At 42.6% G+C, this 12,283-nt stretch overlaps 1 protein-coding gene across 1 annotated transcript in view; it reads left to right on the top strand.

Annotated features, from left to right (window-relative positions):
* Positions 1-5,773: 5,773 nt before the first annotated feature.
* Positions 5,774-12,283, top strand: part of LOC131671820 (acetylcholinesterase-like) — a 112,687-nt gene continuing 106,177 nt past the window's right edge. The window contains exon 1 of the mRNA XM_058948563.1: positions 5,774-7,433. Within this exon, the coding sequence (XP_058804546.1) occupies positions 6,281-7,433 (1,153 nt within the window). The 5' untranslated portion in view covers positions 5,774-6,280. The remainder of the gene's footprint in view (positions 7,434-12,283) is intronic.

Here is a 12,283-nt window from a genome sequence, read left to right as displayed (position 1 = left end):
GAGAGGGTTTCTAGAAAATTTTTTAATTAACTTGAGTTTTTTTATAGTTCTGCCGAATTTCAAAGCATTATATTTTTATGCATACTGAATAATCGTACGAATGATATAGAAATAGATTGCTGATTTAAATTCGTTTTACTTAAATGACGATCAGTTTATCATTGAACCATGTCTGAAATATTATTTTTTTACAATCAGATCAATAAGTAAATGACGTACTAAGCTGAATAATTTTCTAGAATTTAAAAATAATTATGATCAAAGAAAAGGTATTAAAGGAAATAGAAGATAAAACTTTTACGATGTGAACGTAAAAGTGTATTGAAATGATGTAACTACAACATTTATTTAGCGCGGGTGAACGTGTTCTTCACGTATAGCTTATAATGCTGAATTTGATTACACGTAGCTAGAGAGCTCGTGCATTGTTAAAATTAGACGATGAGTTAAATAGAGAAACGAGCTAAGAGAGAGAGAGAGAGTGAGAGAGAGAGAGAGAGAGAAGTTGCAAGCGGATGAAGACATAGAAAGGCAAAATGAGCACCGGATAAATACGTGCGAGAACTTAAGCAGCGCGCGCGGAATAAACGGGGAAGAGGCAAGATGAAGGAGCTTGCGTCGAAACTCTCAGATGGGCTGTTAATTATTCGTACGACAGCATCTCTCTCTTCCTTTCTCTCTTTCCCAGCATACATCCCTGAATTTGAAAAATCAAACTAGGAAATAGGAAATCTTCGTAATGGATCGCCGTCTAATGATTCAATACCCAGCATCCTCGGCTTGAATATTACGGATAGGGCGCGGCGTGAAATCAGAGTGGAGTTCGCGGACTGCTGCGATGCTTGAGCGCCAGTCGCCTTGAGAACGAAGTGAACATAGGCGATTATGCGCATACGCGAGCTTATCACGTTGAGTATGAAGCTGCACTTTGTGTCATTAGAGTCTCTGGCTAAGAAGTACACGCGTGTGACTTTGACGAGGCTAATGGAAATTGGTATTGTTAGCTTAATGCACGTATCGCCACATTATCTCTCGCACTTGCGTGTATTTAAAAGCTTCGTCTGATTAAGTTCCGTTATAGACACTTCGCTGTGTACTGCCGATGAGTATAGCCTACGACGGTATAATTCGAATGTTATTACTACTACTCAGGAATTCGACCTCGAGATAGCGTCACAAGTTATACCGTGTAATGTATCACACGAAGATTATTGCAGTTATCTTTCACCTATATCATTAATTAAGATTTCGCGTAAATCTTAATTTGTCCACGCTTGAAGAACAAATGCTTTAAATAAAATTAAACCTTTTTTTTAATTCTACCCTACTCACAGCACTTCGTTAACGTTGTATTTCCTATCAAATTAGAATTGTCTGCGTCTCAAGTTTCTTACGAAAGCCGAGAAATTATGAACGTTCTGACAAGAACCCGGAAAGAGCAAAAAAACAACGGGAGCATTCTTTATTTCTTTAGAAGACATTCCGATCGGCGTCGTACGCGGATAGCGCGAAGCCAGCACTGCGCTGTATCTTGGCTTTGGGCGTATATTCGACGCGAAGCGCATTACACGTCGCATGTCCATTCACTGCAGCAGACACGCATGTATACAGGTAGTCTATTGTGAACCTGCCGGGCAGCAAGTGACGTAAACGACGACCCGCTTATATCGATACAAAACTATTTTTGTATAACCCGATTTTTATTTTCCGGTTACTCAAAGCCGCGACGCATTTGCATAAATAATGATCCCTGTAAGAACTAGTTAGCGGGTATAGAGTGAATTATTGATTGATTGCTTACGTAGCTATTATTGGTTATTGTACATTACTAATTAAATTAGTTATGAGTGATCTTATTGTATTTAAATATGTGTCAAAAAAGCAAAAATTCTACAAAAATATTGGTACAACTTGATTTTAAAGAAGAAAATTTATATATATGAGAAGCTAATTCTGTTTTCTTGGCTATCGTGACGTCATCAACAAAAATTATTGGTTGATATAAATAGATGTTTGGAAGGCTATCTATAATAACGCAAACTAATTGTCATTGTGCTATTTCTAACTGAACTAGTTTTTTCTGGTTGACACGCGTTTGTGTTTTCTTTATATCGATTGCTTATCGAACCTTCAAAGATGTTCATGACTGTACAATATCTGACTGATTCTTTTATGGTTTACTTCTCAATGCTAGTTAATCAAGTGCATTAATTACAAATGAGTGCAGATAGTGAATTTATCATTCTCAAGGATCATCTGTGCTTACTTGATGGTTCGTTCAGCGGATCGGATATATGTAATTTTTGTAATATATATAATTTTTTTTAATGATTTGGAAAATTCGTATATTTATGAGTATTTTGCGAATTGAATAATGAGTATTTTTCAGCAATTTACATGTCAAAATGGTTATTTTCTTACCAGAACATGTCTTTGATTATTTTTGAAAAATGATTGTGATAATTAATGAACATCAGAAACTATGATACTCGCGACATCTACGTTATATAACAGCTTAATTAATCTCATTATGTAGCAAGTGATCCTGTTCATCAATGCTGTATTGAATTCTTAACCACAAAGTTTGAAGATATAAACAGTAAATAGGGTAAATATCAAATTGTACTCTAGTTGAATCATAGTGAGCATTAAATAGATTCAATAATTGAAAATTGATCGTAATAAATTCAAGAAGCTCAGTGAGAGAACAATAGCTCAAGCTCGTCGGTGACTTGTCAAACCTTGTCAAAAAATATCGATACCACGCGCTAAGTCCACTCAAATTTTTTCTCGCGGAATTCTTTTTTTTTATCGGTTCCGTTTACCTGGCGGACTTTCTCTTTCAAGTCGAAAAGTATTTAAGGCGCGAAATCAGTTAATTTACATCCATGTATGGGAAAGAAAGCCTTAAATTATATGCGCATTCGAGTGTGGACAGTGATGGGCTTCGAGAAAAAAAAGCAATTAGTTAATAGTCACTTCGTGGGGAAATAGGACAAAATTGAAACGGCATGGCCACGAAAATTCGAACCGCAAACATCGAGATAAATTTGCCAAACAGCCAGCCGTCACGCGCTACATCGACGAGGCACAAAACGAAATTCGCCTCGTTTTTTTCCTCTCTCTCTCTCTCTCTTACCCTCTATCTTTGTATCTTTTATTTTTTATTGTCTTTTTGTTGATTGTGAAAACGCTATATCGATGGGCAGGCGACGCACGCTTTCACCGAGCACCTGGTCGTGGAAAATAAATTTTCCGATAATTAAAAGCATGCGTGGAACGAAACGCACGTCTGGGTCAGGAGAATTCCAGCAGATAAAATGTTACGTTGAGTATGCTCTTAAATTTTATGTCGCACTGTTACAGCACAAAGCCAACGTTTTTTTAATTTCATATATGTTGACTATGAACCAAACGCAGCCTTTTTTATAATAGAATTACTTCATTGTAAAAAAAATAATTAGACTAGTTTATTCTTTTGTAAAAAACGTTAATGCACCTGCTAATTAAATTCAAAATGAAATAAAATAAAGTAACTGGCACATAAATAAATTGAAAGTTTATCTGAAAAAAGTGCGAAGCGAGAATATGAAAATCTACAATTTTCACTCAAGAGTGTCTGGAGAGAAAGCTCATTGAACAAATTTCCAAAAAGCTACATTTTCTGTATAATACCTGATGGGTCAAAGTGAAAAATCGATAGAACATACACACACACGCACCTAGAGAGAAAGTTTTAGAGAGATTCGGGAGCTTGCACGTGCAAAATTGAAAAAGCTCGGGATCGTAGTAAGGGTCATGCACGTGTGACCTTTAGATGCAAGCAGAGGGAGAGAGAGAGAGAGCAGCCCGGGCATGGCAGCAGCGGCGGCAACAATTGCCGGGCCGAGCGATGCCGTTCCCTTTCTCTCGCGCGCTCGCCGCTCTCTTGGAGCTTATTCTCCTCAATTGTCGGCGCGGAAGCGGCTCGTTACTTATACGCTCTCGGAAAGAGAACTCTTTGACTATGCGTACGTGTATGTAACGCGTTTGTACTCATGGCCAATGAGCTGTCGCCATGCTTTCTCCCACGAAGGTCGACTAGCAAACGAAAGCGCCAAAGACTTCGGTGTGTGTGCCTGACAAGCAAATCACTGGCGATCGAGATGGAGACGCGTTATTACAACCATTTATCATCAGATACAATTGATTCCTTCGCTCTTCCTTTTGTTTTTTTTTACTTGTTTTCAGTGCTCAATTATACTATTGTTTGGCTTAAACGATTTGTCTCACTGAGTTATAGTTTTATCTCAATGTGAATGACACCACGAATTTCATTTTTTCTTTGTTTTTAGCCTTCAGGGTTACTTTATGCATGTTTGAAAGATATTTTCACTAATTAGCTTGATAAATGTTGCTATATTTAACAATATTACATTAATAATTACGTTTTCCATTAACGAAAATCTATAATTAATGATCATTAATAATAAAAAGCTCAGTAAGTTTGCAAATTAAAAACAAACGTTAATTATTCGAATTGTTTTATATGATTCTGAGATTAGAAACAATATTTTGCTATAACTTGAACACATAATGCCATTGAAACTGCAGTATTGTACAATTCGCAAGTCATTCATTCGAGTTACAGTGTTGTTCGTTTCCAGCATGGAAAATGTTTGTTGCTTGATAAAAGCTGTCCACAAGCCATTTTTGGAAACCGTATACTCGCGATAACATTCTCTGCCGCAAGATAACATCAAATTACGGTACAAGTGCTTTGAAAATGCTTATTATGCACATTACCGTAAATGTGCGAGCGTGTGTGTATTGTCGCGCTGCAGTGAAAAAAAAAAAAATAGTGCGGCCGCGGGCGTGCGCCAATCTTATTATTTGCGCATAGCGAACCAAGGCGAGCTGCTGTTGTCTTAAATATCGAGAGTGTTCCTATAATTCGCGCGAGCTTCCGCGCGAGAATAGGGCGCAGTAGGTTACGGCACTTTGGAGCGAGCAAGAAAGTATTGATACGAATTTTTAAGCAGCGCTGAGCATGCAAGCTCATAAAAATCGTGTGTAAAGCCGCGCAGTCGGCACATTCTCAACGATGTCGTTATCTAAATAAATATGTTTTCTGGGACAAAAGCTTCAGCATACAAACTACAAACAGCCATTATTTTTATAAATAACTCAACGCGCAGTCGAACTGAATTTTATCTTACGTGGTCAGATTTATAGAAGACAGAAAATACTTGACAGCACCGTAAAGCATTTATAAACGCTTAATGCTGTTCATACGCAAAAAAAGAACGCTCCGAAGCTTCCACGTATCTATGAAAAGACATTCGCTCATTCGCCCGAAAGCAGCCAGCGAGCAGACGGGTGCAAATGGCCAAACCACCTGTGAACCAGCAGCGCAATAGCAACAGTAGCAGCAGGTCCGGCGGGTACGCGCGAAAGCGGAAAAGTGCATCGCGCTGCAGGCCGCCGACGATGCCGTGAAAAGATAATTTTCAGCGGTCAGCCCGAGGAGGATGGGTCGCAAAGTGTCGAGGGAGAGAGACGAGCTTATTCTCGTCGGGCAGCACTGAAAAAAAAAAAAAGAAGCGAGAAAGCGCGTAAGGCGCGCGCACTCGCGCACGGCGGCTGACTTTCTCCCCGTCGCTGTCGGTCGCCCGCGCTCGCTCGCTCGCTCGCTCGCCCGCGCGCGCGCGCAGCCTGGCGGTGGAGAGAACTCTGCGCCGTGGCGCGGAGTCATAGCCGAGCTTGCCTGCCAGTCGACCCCGTGCAACGCGGCACGCTGGCCGCCACATTACTATTACTACTACTATCACTACTGCTGTCTCACGCTCGCTCTTCTCGCTCGACCTCATCGTCGTATCTAAAAATACAAAGACGAGCGGCGAGTTCCCGCTCGGGCGTCGAAGCTGAGCGAAAATGCTACCTTGAGATTTAGTTCTGATCGTTTTCTTGTGTTCCAAGACTAAAAACTCGGCTGTTGTTGTGGTGGTAGTGGTGGTGGGTGGTGGTGCTGTGACACGAAGTGCGCGACCGATAACTCAACAAAAGGCTGTCCTTGATGCAAGAGTTCAAGTCGGCGCGCGACAGCGCGCAACCTCGTTAAAAGCGAGAGCAATCGAGCGAGTGAGAAAGCACAAGATTAAACGCCACGCGCGCGAGAGGGAGAGAGCGAGAGAGAATAGCCGCGTGCGTGCGTGCTCCGTAAGAACATAGCGAGCGAGCGTAGAGATTCCGTGCGCGCGAACTTGTTGAGCCAGAGCATCGAGCGCGGCGCGGTGCCGGCATGGAGGGCCGAGCGTGGCTAGTGTTGCTGCTGTTTCTGAGGCCGCTGCTAGCAAGGCCCAACGACGACCTGTTCGCAGCGAGCGAGAATGCCTACCGCGACGATTACCTCGACGACCCGCTGGTCGTCTCGACCACCAGCGGCCTCATGAGGGGATTGTCGCGTACGATACTCGACAAGGAGGTGCACATCTACTACGGAGTGCCGTTCGCGAAGCCACCGATCGGCCCGCTGAGATTCCGCAAACCAGCGCCAATGGAGCCGTGGCCGGGTATTTACAATGCCACTGTCATGCCCAACAGTTGTATCCAGGAGCGTTACGAGTACTTTCCGGGCTTCGAAGGGGAGGAGATGTGGAATCCTAATACCAACATCAGCGAGGACTGTCTCTACATGAACATTTGGGTGCCCAAGAAGTTGCGATTAAGGCACAAAGGTGGCGGCGACTCGGCTGAGAAGAAGAACCATCACCAGGGCATGCCAATTCTCGTGTGGATCTATGGCGGTGGATACATGACCGGCACCGCGACCTTGGATGTGTACGACGCGGACATTATGGCGGCCAGGAGCAACGCCATCATTGCCTCGATGCAGTACCGCGTAGGAGCTTTTGGCTTCTTGTACTTGAAAGATTACCTAGAGGCCAATGACGACGCACCTGGCAACATGGGATTGTGGGACCAAGCCATGGCATTGAAATGGCTCAAAGACAATGCCAAGGTCTTTGGTGGTGACCCTGAACTCATCACTATTTTCGGCGAGTCCGCTGGTGGTGGTTCGGTCTCCTTGCATCTGATGTCGCCAGTGACTAAAGGACTCGCCCGACGTGGTATTCTGCAAAGTGGAACCTTGAACGCACCTTGGAGTTACATGAGCGCAGAGAGAGCTACCGAGGTCGCCAGGATCCTCGTTGAGGATTGTGGCTGTAATTCCACGATGCTCGAGGACAACCCTAGCAGAGTTATGTCTTGCATGAGATCCGTCGAGGCGCGTACCATATCGGTGCAACAGTGGAACAGCTACGGTGGCATTCTTGGCTTTCCGTCGGCTCCGACCATCGATGGTGTTTTCTTGACCAAAGATCCAATCGAGCTATTAAAGGAAAAGAACTTTGACAAGACCGAAATTATTATCGGAAACAACGAGAACGAGGGTGAGTCAAAGTACTTTTCGATATGAATTCTTGCGCACACGGTTGTAATCGAGGTCAGCATGAGCGATTTACTTTCTTGGAGTTTTTCCCACCAGAGACGCTGTGCGCGCGTGGTAGATTTAATTTATTGCAAGTAGGTTTTATCTTTCGAAAGTTTTCTAGAAGACTTGATTCGCAAAGATTTAATCTGGTTCTGCGATAGTAGTACTTCAGGGAATAAAAATCAATTCTTTTTCTCGGGGCATCGCGTGAGTGACACGAGAGATAAACCCCTTAGTAGATTAAATCAGTTTAGCGGTAACAGAAGGGACTACACCTTACGCACAGACCGTTTACACGCTTATGTTAACTTGTGAACATTTCTTTATGAGAACGGGCGTACGCTCATCTCTTCGAAGTTAACTCCGGAAAGCGCATGCGAAACCAAAAGATAGAAAAAGAAACGAGAAAGGAAGGAAAACGTCTTGCGGAAGCTTGATAGCGTTTTCAACTTTTCTTTGTTTTCATTTCTAGAACTGTGCGCCAAATAAAGTAGAAGAAAAATCCAACAAAGCGGGGCGTTGGTTAATACAGTCGAGTGTCCGTGATATAAGCTCTCGCAGAACGCGCGCGCGCAGCATTTGATTTATTCGAAAAATTTTATGTCGGCGTTACTCTGCTGCGATCGTTCCGCGAATTATATACGATATTCGTAGGTCGTGACTCGATCGAAAAATTGCGCTCTTCCGTCCGTAAGTCATTCGCGTACATGAAAGTACCCCTTTGTAAACATTCGTTTGTTCGGTACATTTTGCCGCTCGTGAATACGCGCACACGAACAAATGAAGAAAAACTGAGAGCAAAGCGCGATAAGAGAAAAACAAAGTTTTCACGGTACAGCTTTAACCGCCTCACTCAAGAATAATCAGGTTAGAATGAAGGAGCGCAAAAGAGAGGAAATCTCATTTGAAAGGCGTGCGAACGCCGCGCAAAAGCCGCGTAAACGCGTTTTATCAAAAGCTTGTTGGCCAAAATATCAGCGCGGCGTGAATTCTTCAGAGCGGATTCAAGATAATTATAAAAGGACTTATCCGCGAGCGCGGGATGCAGAATAAAAGGAGAGAGCGGGCAGGATTATTCCACGTAAATTACGCCACGGAGATTTAAATGTGGATTCGTCGAGAGTCAGAGATGCAAGTTCAAGCGTGTCCGGGCATAGTGCTGATAATGCGACCGTGCGCTCGTCTACGATCATTAAACCGGGCATAGCCATATGTATCTAAACCGATGCGTCAGAAGCACACGTCTCCGTCGATGTAAGCCCGCACCCGTCACGACGCCACGGCTCGGTCTTCGGCTATATTTGCAGTATGTATACAGGCATTTAATTACACGCTCTCTCTCTCTCTCTCCCTCTCTGTCTCTCATGGCCTGTTGTGACCTAGTGACTTCATCTGATGCGAGTTGTGCTCGGATCAGCATCTGACACAACTGCGCTGGCGGTGCATATTGTCATCGTTACCGTTGTTTATCGATCTCGTCATCCTTATTTAACGTCGCACCCACTCAGCGTTGTTGTAAATAATTTTTTTCAAATCGCTGATAAACGCAAACTTAATTGACTTTTCACGGAATTTCTTATTTTAAAGACAACTATTGCAGTGATACAATTAACGAGCCAATTTATTTTTTAATTACACGCGCGTGTGTGTGTGTGACTTTGAGATATTCCACAATTAATTTCTCCACTATTACGTAATCTCTGTCAATTAAGTTTCCTGCATTATAAATTGGATAGTATCAGTGGCTGAATTATCACTCTGTAAATATGTTATATCTTTTTAGATAATTATCAGATGTTCGAGCAGTCATAATTCGAGTCTACATAATGAAGAGAGCAAAAGATATTACGGCATACGTTAGACGGCCTCTGAAAGGTCACTCGTACTGTTTTTAAATCAATTGTTCATCGATCGAGCTTTAGTGTCGTGAGCGCGCGAACCTATCCATTATGACACTCATGCCAAGCCAGTTTCCATTGCATTTATGCTCAGGCTCTCTCTCTCTCTCTCTCTCTTTACTTGGTATTCCAACAATATCCCTTTGTTTCTTCGATTTGGGTTGTATATTCTCGGCAACGGTCCTACGGAATAAATACAACTATACACGCACGCGCACGCAGAGTGAGATTCCGGAGTGGTTGCCGCGCGATTGGCATTGAATTTACATACAGCTCGGCAATTCACATTCTATTCGGAGGACTGCTCCCTAGAGATTCCCAACTTCTTGGTTGTGGCTCCGCGTTGTTTTCGTGCCTGTGCAACTGAAATAAGCGTGCAGACGATCGAGTGCTCCGTCTCGGGATTCTCCCTTTCTTAAGGTAAGCTCACTCCGTTGCCGCGCGCCAAGTGTACACCTACATGAGTGATAGATAAGCTGCTTGGCATGGACTCGCCAGCAGCGCCATCGCAACACAGACACATCCGCGTACGAAGAGATGCGGAGGATAGAGATTGCTTCGAGTACCTTGTTTTGTCCGTCTTTCCCTATTCCTTTTTCTACTTTCGCCGATGCACCGTGTTCATCTGATGTGACGTATTGACGGAACGATGAATTTTTATGCGACAGCTAGCGAAAAACAAGGCCTCGTCATTTCAGAACATTGACGAGGCAAACGCTGTGTTACGAGGCTTCCGCGGCTAGCGTGCAAATAGAGCACGTCATTATGTTTTCGTTCAAACATTTATTGGCCGCACGTGTGTGCGATACGAGCTGTGTCATTGTATTGAAGGTCATGCGACAGTCAATCGTGCAAGTGGTATACGCGATTTGTACTATTCGTAGCTATCCAAAGCTATTACATGCCGTCTCTCTTCTTTTTTTTTTTTTTTTTTATTACGATTTCCAATATCGTATTATAACGAGCTGTTGATTTATACGCAATCGTGGTTCAGTTTGTGCTCGCTTGATCGCGTTTGATAAAATTTTCCGTAAACGATGTTAAATCTCTTATAAACTTGCTACCCAAATATGAGAATGTTTGCGCTCCCGTGCTAATTTACACGCGCGAGTAAATGTAAATAAATAGCTTCTTGAATTACAATTATTAAGTAGTGAATTTTCACTTGGGAACTTATTCAATTTTATAGGTGAAACAAAAATTTGTATTCCATTCGTAATTAAATATAGCCACGTCGAGAGTCAGATGCTTGTGTCGGGACAACTCCAGAAAGACGGCATTTTTCTCGGCCATACTCCTCCTGTATATACTCGTTGTCGAGAGTGCGAGAATAGGTTGTGCTGTTGACCCGAACTTTTGTCTTCTCGAAAATCGCCTCCTCAACTCGATGGGAAATTCAGTTAAAAGTAGCGAGTAATTGAATGATTAGTCGTCGACAAGACTTTCGAAACTCTGCGCGCCAGCACGGAATGACAGAAGTGCTCATTCTCGATAATGGAGGCGAAGTACATTTAAACATTTATCTGTCGAACTGCGGGCTCGGTAGATTTCCAGGATTGCGTATTTTAATTATCATTGCGGTTGACGTAGTTGCCTTTGAGAATCGAGTTTTTATGCGCTGGATAGACTCAATTAGAAAGCTTCAACAGAAAAGTTGAACTTGACTTTCAACAAAAAAGTTGCAACACGAAGGCTTTTAATCGAGTAGAAGCATTCGATCTGAAATTTTGCAAACAAAAGATATATGCCAGGCGCTTGGGAAATTCATCAAAACGCGTGGGAGTAACAAGATAAATAAATAACGAATTTTACGTGAGTAATATAAACGATAATCGTAATCTTATTACATAAAATCCGTGCAAATTCAAAATAAGAGCTTTAAACGCCCGTTAAAAAGAAGCGGCATGCCGCAATAAACGTGGCCGACGCATTTATTCTTATTATTATATGGGAAGCTGCGCGTATATGGTACAGCCGAACAAGATTACGCGCGCTCGTAAACACAAGAGCAATCGAACACCGACACTTGCGATTTCATGCACTGGTCACCGGTAAAACTCGAGTTACTATCTACTCCTGCGCGCGCGCGCGTGTGTGTGAGAGAGCGAGAACGGCGCACTGCGTTATATGACGATATTAAATTACAATAACGACCACTACCACCTCCCTCCTACACCCCTGTAACCAATGGTCCGTACGTGCGACACGTTAATGAACAGGCCAGCTCGTAAATTTAATTTCGTTCGCTCGCCCAGCTCTGCTTACACCAATAGAAAGAGACGACGAGAGAGAGTCACAGGGTCTCTAGGGCTCTTACGATTAGAGCTTCACAGCCTCGCACTCGTTGCTATCTATATAGCTTCTCGGTAATTAGGCTACGTGTATATCGTTGCTTCTGGATGCGCTTTTTTTAAATTTTTTACCGATAAAAAAAATTTTTTTTATTGACTTTTACTGACTAGTTTAAAACTCAAATCGCGCTTACAATTATCGCTCAAAAAATTGGTTTATTATATATACTGGCATATAACGGACTTTGAAAAATGGCAATCTATATTTCACATCAATCATGCCAGCGTATCGGAAAATCAGCAATCAAAGCGTCACATTGAGGAGAACAGTACAAACATGAAAGCAAGTAAATTGATTCATTATTCCATTCATAACTTCTAATTAGCGAAAAACTTATTACGCGAACGTTTGAAACTCTCATTAGGAGTTTGATTAAATAGAAAAACAGAGAGAGGGCGGGATAGCAACCAAAGTAATAACTTAATAATCATAAAGCGCAAAAATCCCACTCGAAGCCGTGCAAGAGTAAAAAAAGCAAGCTAAAATCGCGCGCGCGAGAGAAGGTAGAAGGTTAATTCGATTAGGCTCTCCTCTTTCCCTCGGTTTTCACTCGACGATA

Source organism: Phymastichus coffea, unplaced genomic scaffold (genome assembly GCF_024137745.1).
Source record: "Phymastichus coffea isolate CEN01 unplaced genomic scaffold, Cenicafe_Pcof_1.1 PCOF00136, whole genome shotgun sequence".
In the NCBI taxonomy this organism is placed as follows: domain Eukaryota; kingdom Metazoa; phylum Arthropoda; class Insecta; order Hymenoptera; family Eulophidae; genus Phymastichus; species Phymastichus coffea.
The sequence above is the reverse complement of the archived record's forward strand: the minus strand, read 5'-3'. Positions and strand labels throughout refer to the sequence as shown.